Source organism: Armigeres subalbatus, chromosome 3 (assembly GCF_024139115.2).
Source record: "Armigeres subalbatus isolate Guangzhou_Male chromosome 3, GZ_Asu_2, whole genome shotgun sequence".
Taxonomy (NCBI): Eukaryota; Metazoa; Arthropoda; class Insecta; order Diptera; family Culicidae; genus Armigeres; species Armigeres subalbatus.
In genome coordinates this window covers 101,485,372-101,499,100 of record NC_085141.1, presented here as the reverse complement: position 1 = coordinate 101,499,100, position 13,729 = coordinate 101,485,372, and the positions used below count along the sequence as shown (strand labels likewise).

The 13,729-nt window shown below is 42.3% G+C and overlaps 1 protein-coding gene across 1 annotated transcript; it reads left to right on the top strand.

The window, feature by feature from the left end:
* The first annotated feature begins 162 nt into the window (after window positions 1–162).
* Window positions 163–3,061, top strand: LOC134226216 (zinc finger protein 708-like). Its single transcript, XM_062706834.1, has 3 exons — window positions 163–446; window positions 1,566–2,284; window positions 2,351–3,061. Exons 1-3 carry the CDS (start codon window positions 186–188, stop codon window positions 2,604–2,606), a joined length of 1,236 nt encoding a protein of 411 aa, XP_062562818.1. The 5' UTR covers window positions 163–185; the 3' UTR covers window positions 2,607–3,061.
* Window positions 3,062–13,729: the final 10,668 nt, after the last annotated feature.

Genomic DNA, 13,729 nt, shown 5'->3' with positions numbered 1-13,729 from the left:
TGTTGTCTGATTGTCTTTTTCGAGTTTTGAAAAATAATATTACAATTAAATAATTACCGAAAAATATTTACCATTTATGATAATATAATATATACAATAATTCATAAGGGCACGAAATTATACACAAAAGCTTGAATGATTAATTAGAGCACCTTGTATAGAATTACCTTGCCAGGTTAGCTCTGATGCTAACTCAAATCAACAATAACAATAATATTAAGATAAATCTTGAAACCATTCCCTTCCCAACGTATTACTACGAAAATCACGTTTTAAAATCAAACCAAGGGCTCGAAATGGCCATTTCGGAAGTAAACTATCTCCTTTGCTGCAGAATATGTTTGGGTTTCGAAGAGGACGAATGCTTCCTGGATCTCTTCAGTGCCACACTGCCGGAAACGACCGTGGAATTGCGAGAGGCTTTGCAGAAATCAACTGGAATAGAGGTAAGAACATTGGAAGTGTTTTCAAGTTAGCTATGTTTTAAAGCTTATTCACAGGTGAATATGATGCAGCTGGATGGTGTTTCGAACTGCCAGCGGAAAAACTTTCATTGAATTACGGGCTCAAGCTGGAAAAACTCAGAAGGGTTGTGTACAAGATATGACCGTGTGGAAGGGGATGGACAATACCCGGTATATAGAAAATTAACTTCTTCTTATTGACATTACTTCCCCCACTGGGACATTGCTGCCTCGCAGCTTAGTGTTTATTTAGCATTTCCACAGTTATTAACTGCGAATTTTCTAAGCCAAGGACCACTTTGCATTCGTATTATGAGGCTAACACGATGATATTTTTATGCCCAGGGAAATCGAGACAATTTCCAATCCGAAAATTGCCTAGACCGTCACCGGGAATCGAATCCAGCCACCCTCAGCATGGTCTTGCTTTGTAGCCGCGCGTCTTACCATACAAATTAACCATATGATAGAAAATGTCCAATCCAGACGATGCTGCTTTTGACGCCAATGTTTATGATTGCGGCTTATGAATGGACGATTTCTACTGATCTCGACAATAGTTCTAAATAGCGATAGTGCATCGTTATTTATCAATAGTTTCAAATAGTTCATCAAACTACTGGAGAGTTCCCAAATAGTTTGATGGAAAAATTAAAAACTCCATTGTAGCATGTAAACGCTATTAACGGTCAAAATCATACATGATTTCGAGACGCGTTTTAGAATTCAAAATTTGGATTTGATACCCAGTTCCTTCCCAGGACGTTAAAATGACTAACCTCCACAAAACCGTTTCAGGGCCCAGATGATTTTAACAATAGTTTTCATGTTTATTTGTACATCGTTTTATCTTAAGGCTTATAAATACACAAATGCATTGCGATGTCACTTAAAACTTAATTGTAAAGCTCAATTTTGCTAATTTTGAACTGTTTCGAAAATATAGAATAAAATATTCTTACCAAAATTTGAAAAGCTAGCACCAAAAGTTAATTTTGTTTTTATTAAATGTATCTTGTAATTCTCTTTCTTTCTAAATGCCTTGAAATGAGAATTCCCTCCATAATTCGGTCGAACAATAATCTGAACTTGTTGTTGCAGTACAATCAGGAAGACAGCTTACCTTCAAAGATATGCCAATCGTGTCTTCAACGTCTCCAAGACACTTACAACTTTATTTCGGAATGTATCGATAATAGCTCCGTTCTAGAATCCCTTAAAGAGCATGCCCTATCGCTCACAAATTCAAAAGAGGAAGATGATTTACAAGTCAATAACACAGCATCAGATATTGAAGAATCATTTAGCGAAATTAGCGTAGAAGTAGCCCCAAACGTAACGGAACTCCTACAAATTGAGTGTCTGCAAACACCGAACGAAAGGTACGCGATATACGAACTGAACGATGGCTACGTTGAACAACAATCGGACATCACACCAAAGACGGAAGCTCTCGCAACGAACGTTGAGACAGCTCATGACAAGCCAACGATCGAAGAACAAGCCCCCGATGCAGTGGACTTCATTCTGCGCAACCTAATGCCAGCAGACAAGGAAAGGCGAAAGAGATCGATGCCAACGGAACGGCGATATCAATGTCAGGTGTGTGACAAAACCTTCCAGCGGAAATCCAACTTGGTTGATCATCTGCGGCTGCACGCCAACGTGAAGCTGTTTGCGTGCAGCTACTGCAGTGCGGCCTTCGTGCAGGCCGGAAATCTGAAGAGCCACATCCGGAAGCACACCTTGGAGAAGCCGTTCAAGTGTGACCATTGCGGGAAGAGCTACAGCCAATCCGGCGCACTTAAGACTCACATCAGGTAACAAGTTATATGCTTTTACTCGGACATATCCACATTTATTCAATAAACTCATTTCTTCCGTAGAACCCATACCAACGAGCGGAACTACGTGTGCGATATATGCAATAAAGCCTTCACTAACAGCTCTGATTTGAATAAGCACAAAATGACTCACTCCGATCTGCGCTTTTACCAGTGCGTTTTGTGCAGCCAAAGGTACTTCATTCAGAAGGTACACCTCAAAAAGCATTTGAGATCGTTCCACCGGGATGCCAACTGCGAAGAGTTACTCGAACAGGGCACGCTAAAGAAAGGCGTCGCCGTGGAGCGACATCGATAGCGCTAACGATCGCACTTGATCGGAATTGAATTGGAAAAAGAAGCGCAATGCTTAATGTCTTGCAATAAGTTCAGTTCATTCGCGGCAGGAAACAATTGCACGATCGTAATTCGAATTACGTAACGCATTAGGAAGTGGGAGAGGATCTATAGAGCTGTCCGTGCCCTTTCATGTATTCAAAAAAAAACCTATAATACAAAGTGTTACATTTTTTAAAAAATTACAAAAAAAACATATTTGCGTTATGTAATTTGTGAATAAACCCTTGAAAAGAAGTAGGCGGCTTGTGTAGGTAAGTACTTGGTAAATTAGATGGATTGAATTTGGAATTGCAATAGGCGACAGAGTAGAGTTATAAACTGTTGTGTGAGAGTTGAAACTGAAACTATAAAAATGCCATCTTCAACAGAAGTTGTAGTTTTAAATATTCAAACAGCATCGTTAGAAAATTTATCATTTCTATTTGTCATTTCAATTGTCATCAACTTAAAAAAAACAGTTTCAGCGACGTAAAGTAGTTTCCTTTTTTTACCTCGGAAGATCATATTGCTGCACGACACGGTGCATCCATACACCTTAAAGACGAATCCGTTTATCGACTTTCAATCCTAAAGCTCGGCCACCCAATCTGCGTCTGCAAAGCTGACGAGTGCTTCTGATTCGATGTGCCTCTGATTTTCTTGACAAAGGGGTTCTTGGGGGGTTTTGTGCCGCTCAAGTATCGTACCACTCGCTTCAAGGCGTTCCAATGTGCGGTCTACGAGGTACCCGACTAAAGGAGGTTCTAGTATGGATTGACAAAGAATGGAACAGATGGTCTTCAACAGAACAAAGTAACGAGGTTTATTGAAGAGCTATCATTAAAACATCTGGTTAGCTTGAAGGCTTGTCATGGAATGAGGTCTCGGATTTTACATGTCAATAACGTCTCTGTTTCACCGATTCCTTCGATTGATTCATTTCTTCACCCCCTCTCGATCGTGGATTCCGATCATTTGACATAGATTACGAAAACGTCCGACCTCTAGTGCTTTGGTGAAAATATCAGCAAGTTGGAGCTCCGTCCCGATTGGTTTCACCTCGATATTTCCTGCAGCTACATGGTCTCGTATGAAGTGGTGCTTTATGTCTATATGCTTTGCTCGTTTGCTTTCCAGGTTCTTGGCCATCCCAATGCAACCGCGGTTATCTTCAAATATTGTTACAGGTTTAGTGTCTTGAATTCCTAGATCTCTAAGAAGTCCAGATAGCCACAGCGCCTCTGCTACTCCAGAACCGAGTGCCACATACTCAGCCTCACTAGATGATGTTGCTACGGTCGTCTGCTTCTTGCTTGACCAGGAAACAACGTTGCCAAATACCTGGAATAGGTAACCACTCACAGATTTTCGATCTTGTTGATCAGTTGCCCAATCAGCATCGGCATATCCTTTTATTGCTTCCATTTGAGTATTGCGAGTAAACTTCAGAAAAGTCTTTTCAGTTCCTTTCAGGTAACGTACCACCCTTTTCAGGGCGGTCCAGTGTGAAGAAGACGGCTGCTGCTGAAAACGTCCTAGGTATCCAACTGGAAAACAAATGTCCGGCCGTGTAGCCATCATAACGTACATCAAACTGCCCAGTAATTCTCGGTACGGTGCTTCAATTCCTTCCATCGTCCCCTGGCAAAGCTGCAGCCCCTTCTCCATTGGAGTTTTGGCCGGGTTACAATCTTCCATGCAAAATGTCTTCAGAATTTTTCTAATACTTGAGTCTTGTGATAATTCCAAACTTCCTTGTTTCCGGTCATACAAAATTTTCATTCCAAGGAAATATTTAGCTTCACCGCAATCAGTCATTTTGAAATATGTTGATAGCTTGTGTTTAACATCCTCGATTGTCTTGATTTTCTCTCCAATGATTAACAGATCATCAACGTAGATAATTACATAGATCACATCATTCCCCCTCTCGTTGATTCGGGTGTACACACAATAATCATGAAAAGATCTCTTGAAACCAAGCTTCAGTAGTACTTCATTGAGCCTCTCATTCCAGCATCGCGGGCTCTGCTTCAATCCGTATAGTGATTTTTCAAGTTTGCATACCATTCCAGGAGCTGCTTTTACACCATCAGGAATCGCCATAAAGATGTCTTCTTTGAGTTCTCCGTGTAGAAAAGCCGTTTTGACATCCATTTGGTGAATAATGTATCCCTTCTGCAAAGCCACAGCCAGTACGACCCGGATTGTCGTTAGTTTAGCTACCGGCGCGTACGACTCATGGTAGTCAATACCTGGTTTCTGTAGAAATCCCTTCACGACCAGTCTTGCCTTATGCCGAAGAACATTACCATCGGCATCTTCTTTTATGCAAAAAATCCATTTTGATTGCAATAGTTTCACACCAGTCGGACACGGAACGATTTTCCATACCTTGTTAACTTCCATAGACTGTAGTTCGTCACCAATAGCTACCATCCAAGCATCTCTGTCGTCACGTTGATGAATCTCGTTGTACGTAGATGGCGAATCTGTAGGTTTGGAATAATCAGCAGCAGCGGATGCACTGTATCCAGTGAAAAAATCTAATAGCTTACCTGGGAGCTTGCGCTCCCGTTCGCTGCGCCTCGTGGTTGACTCTAAACAGTCTTCACGTCTTTCATGCGAAGGGAGCGCGCCAGGGTTTGGTTCATCAAGTATTTCTTCATAAATTTCATCATCTTCAGATTCAATATTTGAATTTTGTCTGGTTGTATTTTCTATATTTTGGGGTTCAGCTATGGTACTTAATTGTTCCCCCTCTGGCTCATAGACTAAGGGAATTATTAACGGTTGTCTATCAACATCATCACTAGCATATGGAAAATTTTGTTCATCAAATTTCACATCTCTTGCTACGACAATCTTCTCTGACGATCTATCCCACAAGCGATAGCCATTGGGTGCGTACCCAATCATAACGGTTTCACGGCTCTTTGGATCCAATTTCTTTCGTAGTTGGTTAGGGATCCAAGCCATGGCCTTGCATCCGAAAATTCTATGTTTGCTGAGGTCTGGCTTAGTATTTGTCCACTGCTCTACTGGCGCAATGTTTCGGTCTAGTGCACTTGTAGGAGACCGATTGAGGATATACGTCGCCGCCAAGGCCGCTTCTGATCACATTCGCTTTGGCATCTTGGAATCAATAAGCATTGATCTAACTTCTCAACCAGGGTTCTGTTGAATCGCTCAGCAACGCCATTCTGCTGCGGAGAGTATGCCACTGTCGATTGAACTTGAATGCCTCTGTCTTGATAATACCGTTTTTGCTCATTAGAGAAATACTCCCGTCCTTGATCAACTGTCAGTTTACTAATCTTCGTTTGCCAGTGGGTGGTGGCCATTGCTTCATATTGTTTGAAACAATGAAAGACTTCACACTTACGCTTGATAGGATAGATAATTGCAAAATGCGTCCAATCATCAATGAACGAAACGAAAAATCTGGATCCGTCCCAGGCCGGTGGATCAATCGGCCCACACACGTCAGAATGTATACGCTCTAATGGACGCGTGGCTTTCTCTCGGTACCATCGAACGGTTCACGACACTGCTTCCCCATCACACACGTATCACAGAATCCAATACGACATACTGTATCTATGAAACCGGTAACCATTTCATGCTTGACAATATTTTCCATCGCTTGTTGACTTGCATGTCCCAAGCGACGATGCCACAACCAGCTTGCATCCATCGTGCTGACCATCGTTAGCTTGACCAACATAGGCTACTTCCAGATCTAATTGATACAAGTTACCTTTTAAGTAAGCCACACCAATGACTTCATCATTAAGCTTGAATTCCGCTCGCTCGATTCCTCCTCGGCCAGTGAACAGGATATCAATTCCAGCTTGAGAAAGTTTCTTGACCGAAAGCAAATTTTCCCTTAGCTCTGGAATGAATATTACGTCCTTCATACGGAATTCAACATTCTTGTTTGACAATCCTGTCAGCTCTCCGACTGATTTGCCGATCAAAGATACACCTTCTTTTGCGACTTCGACCACGAACGGATTTTTCAGATTTTGTGATGACTTCAGATAATTTTCTTTATTAACGAGGTGGTCACTACATCCTGAGTCCACACAAAACGAGATGCTTCCGCCACTAGCTGCTTTCGCTCCGGATCTTCCCATGAAAGCAACTGCCTTTCGATTTTCAAAAACAGAATGAGCCTTTGCATCCGATTTGTTCCATGGGCAGTCCTTCTTCATATGCCCTGACTTCTTACACCGGTGGCATCTACCAGTAAACTCGCGTGTTGACTTCTTCATCTCATATTTCTTTCCTCCAACGAAAGCTGTTCCTTTATCATCGCTTGCATAATCTTGACGATCAACTCTCTTCGACTCCTCAGCTAGCAGCCGCTGCTTCACTGTTTCCAGGGTCAAGATCTTTTCGTCCAGGTTCTCGAGCGCTGTTACCAAAGGATCATAGCTATCTGGTAGTGTTAGAAATAGCTGCGAAACTAAGTCATTTTCTTCCAGCTTGGCACCTGCAGACTTCAGTTGCCGGACTATGTCATCGAACACCACGAAATGGCTACGCATAGATGATCCCTCCTTCATTCGCAATCTTGCAAGCTGCTTTCTCAAAAGAGTTTGACTGGTCACAGAACGTTTGGCGAATGTTTCTTCTAGGGCCTTCCACATGCTCCAAGCTGATTCTTTCTCACGGACTACTTCTAAACATTCGTCCGAAATGAATCCACCAACAGCGATTTTGCCTTTCTGTCCAGCTTATCCCAATTTGGCCTAGCTTCATCAGTAACAGCCGGAATTTCTTCCTTCAACACTGACGAGACCTCCGCCGCATCCAGATAAAGCTTGACTCGGAATTTCCAATTTTCATAATTTGGTCCAGTCAGCTGTGGGATACCAGATCCTTCTTTCATTGACGAGCCCATAACCTAAAGGAGGTTCTAGTATGGATTGACAAAGAATGGAACAGATGGTCTTCAACAGAACAAAGTAACGAGGTTTATTGAAGAGCTATCATTAAAACATCTGGTTAGCTTGAAGGCTTGTCATGGAATGAGGTCTCGGATTTTACATGTCAATAACGTCTCTGTTTCACCGATTCCTTCGATTGATTCATTTCTTCACCGACAGGGTAACACACATCTGCCCTGACACAAATCATAATGTACATTAGGCTTCCAAGCAGCTCTCGATACGGTTCGCCGGCATTAAGGCTGGTTTACAGTTCGGAAAACGTGTCACGGGTTTTGGTCCACCATGTATTTTCAAAGGGGCGGGAATTTCGTTTTCCGTGCCCAAATCCCTTAAATGCATGGGGGACCAAATCCCGTGACACGTTTTCCAAACTAGGCCCACCACGCATTTCTCCATCGGAGTCCTAATCGGATTGCACTTGCTCATCCCGAAACGATTCAGCACCTTCGTGATGCTAGACTCCTGCGACAGTCTCAACGTTCCTTCGCTACGGTAGTAGTCGATCCGCATACCGAGAAAATGCCGCAACTCGCTTCAGTCTGTCATTGCGAACACGGATGCCAGCCTCTTATTGAAGGCGTTGATGAAACTCAAGTTTGTTCCCGCAATCAGGAGATCATCGACGTACACATTAATGTACATCTCGACGCTGTCACGGTACCTGACATACAGACAGTAGTCACTCTTCCATCGTACAAAGCCCAGCTTCTCGATCTGGCTGGTGAACTTTTGGTTTAAACACCTCGGCGATTGCATAGCCCATACGTCGACTTCTGCAGCTTGCACGCCGTCCCCGGTGCTGCCGTTACACGTCCATCTGGTGGAAGATAAAGCCATAAAGCCCTCGTGAACGCCACCGAAGCGTACGTTTCTTTGTAATCCAGTCCCGGTCTCTACAGAAACCCCCTTCGCGACGAGTCGAGCCTTGTGTCTAACGGTTTCTCATATCTGCTTTCAGAAGCAAATGAAGAACAAGTTTCATTAAAAAGTCACGAGCAATCACCACTTTTTTGCTTCTCTCGCCTCAAAGCGGTATCCATTGGAAGCGTAACCGATCATGACAACTTTCTGACTCTTGGTATCCAACTTTTTGCGGAGTTCACCGGGCCGGGGACTCACGCGTATGTCTAGCATCCAAACACGCGAAGCTTCGACAAATCCGGCTTGGATCTAATCCTCCGACAACGCTGCTGATGGGCTGCGGTTAATCAAACACATCGCTATCAGGGCTGCTTCACATCACATTGACTTAAGACATCGATGAACCATTCAGCATGGTACTTACTTTTTCCATCAGCGTCTGCTCGGCCACGCCATTTTGTTGAGGCGTATAAGCGACCGTCGCTTTGGCCCGGATGCCCTTCTTTTTGTAGAAGCCTTTCTGCAGTCGAACCATACTCACAGCCTTGGTCCACGGTAAGCTTCGAGATGAGCAAACCAAAATGGGCGAAACCATTGCTTCATACTCCCGGGGTAATCTTCTTTTGCACGATTTTGGCCCTTCCTTCCAACGTTTTTATGTCGAGGAACCTGCAAGCAGTGGCGTAGCCAGAAAATTGGTCTGGGGAAGGTGGGGTTTTTGAACATTTTTTTTTAATTAGAGAAGGTTCGAAAATATTTTTTCACATTTTATTTCATTTCATTTTACACAACATTTTTATTTCATTTTACACAACACCCAGTGGACCAGTGGAGAACTATCGCTTTACGAAAAGTTTTCTACTTACCGGGGCGGGAATCGAACCCGCACTCCACAGCACGTGCGTCTATAGACGCTGATATATGAGAGAGCGTGAGAGCAAATCGTCGATTTCCCCTCTTGGCAAAACATGTTGCAAAAGGCAGTTTTTTTGAAAACTAAAGCGAAATGCAACCAAATGAAGCATCCACCGGATATAATTATGTCTTCACTATTGGATGATGTAGTTTTGAAACAAAAATACTTCCCCCATCCAGCTGGAGACTGCTTTTTCTTCTCGGTGGGTGGTTTTCTTACTGGGGGTGGTACGAGCACGTGGCTGTCTTTCTCGTCAATGACTGAATGACGGTAATTTGAGCCTCGTCTATTAGTGTATGTTGACAGTTCTTCGTATGCTTCGTATGCTCGCTCGCCTTGAATCTTCAAGCGATGCAGACCACCATACTTCTACCTTGAGAGCAGCTTCACCACCAACGGAATCTGCCTCGTGCAGCTTTCTAGCGTAATCCAGAACTTTTACTTTGACGAAATTCATCTTCAGTTCGTTGTCTTTCAAAACCAGCATCGCCGCCACCTGAACATCTTCTCCCAAATTTCTTCCTGTACTTTGAAGACTTGAGATCAAAATCTCCACCTTCTGAATGCTTCTTATCACAGACTTGGCAGATGAGTGAAACTCTTGAACACATTGTTGTCCTCTGGTGCTGCTCTTTTAGCCGACTCCAGATATCCTGCGCAATTATGGCATCTCGAATAAGCGGATGTTGACGTTTTTCCATCAGTAAGGCGATCGTCGCTTGAGCCTTCCTGCCCCCCTGTAGTCCATCCTTGAGTTCATCCATTAGTGACCGGATGAGGAGCGGCATCAAAGACGTACTTCCACAAGTCTTCACGTACCAACTGAAGTGAGTTTTTCAATACCGAGTTTCGATTCCATTTCGCTTCGGATTTTGGCGAGATTCACTTTAAAAAAATATTACTCCTAGCTCTAGCTGGGCACACAACCTCAGCAACCTCACAACGCGACGTGCGATGCGACGCGATAGTGCAATTTGAAATTTATTTGTCTGACATTTATAGATAGGCTACTATCAGAGCCGTAGCGTGGACTCCCAGCGCCCTTGGCGAAACCGTTATTGGGCGCCCCTTACTTTCATGCATGTTCAAAACAAATGCCATGATAAGAGCTGGTTTTTTTCCTCTATGACTTGCATGTGTTCCAATAGGTGCAAAGATTTTAAAAAAGGCCAGAGCATTTCTAAAAATCCCTTTTATAGAGATTTCAACGATTTTCTGAAAGATTATTAAATAAACATACGCAAAAAAAACTAGTTTCAGTAGTGCGTTTATTACCGACACAAAATCCAGACTTCCTTGTGAATTCACGCACTAGTGGATCTAGCTAGGCCAATAAAATTCATTTCTCAAGTGTGCCGGTCAGCGATTGGATCACTTTCGGATGTAGTCGCAACAAGAAGAATCCCACTTTGGAGTAGATTGAATAACCGTCGGAATCTGAATTAGACCTTGTTCGGTGGTTTGAAAGAACTACTGGACTCATGGTGTTAGGGTGTTGGTGTTTTTCGACTGGATGTGATCTATTACTCGGAACTTGGTTTTCTCAGTCTCAAAAATTAGGACGAGGTTTTTTTACTTGTCCGACGTTTCGGCCGATGAGTTGTAGCCTTTTTGAAGGTTAGTATAGTCTATAGACAGTGGAATATATAGATGAGCGAAGATAAATCCTCTGTCTCCAAACGAGCTGTCAAACGTGTCTCCAAACGAGCATGACGTCAAGATTTCAATGGAAACGTTAAGGGCTGTGACGTCATATGCGCGTGTGCACGGGCAAAAAAATCGACTCAGCCATGCTTTCGCTCATCTATAGATTCTACTATCTATAGTATAGTCTATCGTCTATCGTAAATATTTGTGAACCACTTTTGATCAGTGGTGGAGAAAGTGCTTTCATGTTTGCTTTTTGTAAAATTTTGGAAAAGTGATTTTAAGATTGCGTTTGTTTTCTAACATACAACGGCTGCAACGTCGGATAAGTAAAAAACCAAAACGGACAAGTAAAAAACTACTGGACTTTAAATGAAATTCAACTTGGAGAGAATTGGTAGAAGGTAAGAATAGTGATTTGACCAAGTCGTATAAAAAAGACAACTCCGGGCCTATTTGGATCAAGATATATCAATTCCTAGAGTGGGCCTATCGGTAGTTTGGTGGCATTGGTTGACTTGTTTAGGCCAATAAATATCAACTTTGAAATAGATCAGTTGCCATAATTACTGAGATCCGTCGATGCAGATTCTCGTATTCAGCGTGTCAAATCAAATTTAAAATATCATCGAATATTGAACGCCTTTGTATGTCTGTATGGGCCCTCCTTAGCCGTGCGGTAAGACGCGCGGCTACAAAGCAAGACCATGCTGAGGGTGGCTGGGTTCGATTTCTAGGCAATTTTCGGATTGGAAATTGTCTCGACTTCCCTGGTCATAAAAGTATCATCGTGTTAGCCTCATGATATACGAATGCAGAAATGGTAACTTGGCTTAGAAACCTCGCAGTTAATAACTGTGGAAGTGCTTAATGAACACTAAGCTGCGAGGCGGCAATGTCCCAGTGGGGGATGTAATGCCAACGAAGAAGAAGAAGAAGTATGTTTTTTCACCCTTATACAATTGTCTGGTTTAAAGGAATCGAAAATTTCACAGGATCAAATGCGATCGTTATGGTCCGATTTTTTTTCTTAAATTAAAATAAACTCCCCATCACTACATCTATTATTTGGAAATGGCTTTGATTTACTATTCACGAACAAAAATTATACGCGTTTTTTACAGTCTACTCTGCGTGCTTAAGTCTTCAACTAGGGCTTCCTCTTCAGAAACTTGTTCCAATCTTCCAATCCAATCTTTTCATTTATATTTCCTGTTCCTTTCTATTTTCACCTGTTTCTCCTTAAGGTAAATGATAAAAAATAGTCAGTGAAGATGCTCCCTGAGCCTACGTTCTGTTACCTGTATCAGTTATTGACGGAAAAAGGCCTTTCGAAAATTAGTTCAACGGTTGATTGCGGATGTAGTCCTCGAGGAAACGTCTGTTAAAAGCTTGAATCTGAAACACTTTGAATCGATGAATTTGAGAATATACCAAGGTTTTAAACACGGTTTGATTTTAGCCGATTGAGACCCTCAGCATCAGTAAAACAAGGAATTAAACTCACCACAAAAAAAAAAAAACAAAAAAAATCCATCCAACCGCGTAAAAACCTTGATTAGATTTGTCATCATTTCCTATAGTTCAATTCTGGATTTTGGCGCCCCCATAAGGCTTGGCGCCCTTGGCGGGGGCCAACCTGGCCAACCACACGCTACGGCGCTGGCTACTATGATTGAATATTTTACTGCAAGCTACTAAATATTTGGGGCCCTCCTTAGCCGTGCGATAAGATGTGCGGCTACAAAGCAAGACCATGCTGAGGGTGGCTGGGTTCGATTCCCAGTGCCGGTCTAGGCAATTTTCGGATTGGAAATTGTCTCGACTTCCCTGGGCATAAAAGCACATAAAAGTGTCATCATGTTAGCATCATGATATACGAATGCAGAAATGGTACTTAACTTGGCATAGAAACCTCGCAGTAAATAACTGTGGAAATGCTTAATGAACACTAAGCTGCAAGGCGGCAATGTCCCAGTGGAGGATGTAATGCCAATGAAGAAGAAGAGAAAGACTAAATATTTGCATAAATGTTAAGGCAATAAATCAGCCGAATTAACTTGAATGATTGATTTGACAATAACATTGGAATAGAGATTTGTCATAAATTAGGTAATAATAATATTGAATAGCAATAAATAAATATCTGTTGCCTATTTAGATTCCCAGAGGATCAGACTCCTTATGAACCCATTTTCTAAACTGATTGTCCAGAGAGGTCTTAAAATCCTATACCCAACAAAGCCTGAAAAACTGCATCGGCGGACATAAATTTAACGAGTTGGTCAATATATGGAGTGCTGTCCACGCAGTGAAGCATCGAGTTTTTTTTTAATCTTAAGTCTCTGAGACCCATAGTATTATATACTAAACGACTCAGCTCGACGAGCTGAGCACATGTCTGACTGTCCGTTTGTATATGTGTGTGTATGTGTGCACAAAAGCTATAAAAAACATTAGACAACTTTTCTTATAGTAATCCTTAACCGATTTTCTCGATTTGTCTTTCGTTCGACAGGGGACAAAGCCTTGTTGATCACTATAACGATCGGTCATTGTTGTAGTGTCGAGAGCGGTAGACAAAGAAAACACGTTCGATTTTTGGATTCGTTGTCACAAACTCATCTTATATTTTCATGACTACTATGATTACAATTATTCTCATCGAAGTATTTCATTGACACATTATGCAAAGCGCTAACCATAATCATGTCCGATAGT

Coding starts and splice junctions, on each gene's coding strand:
- LOC134226216 (XM_062706834.1), top strand. CDS start 186: ATGCTAACTCAAATCAACAATAACAATAATATTAAGATAAATCTTGAA. Junction 447..1,565: donor AGAAATCAACTGGAATAGAG/GTAAGAACATTG, acceptor TTGTTGTTGCAG/TACAATCAGGAAGACAGCTT. Junction 2,285..2,350: donor GCACTTAAGACTCACATCAG/GTAACAAGTTAT, acceptor TTTCTTCCGTAG/AACCCATACCAACGAGCGGA.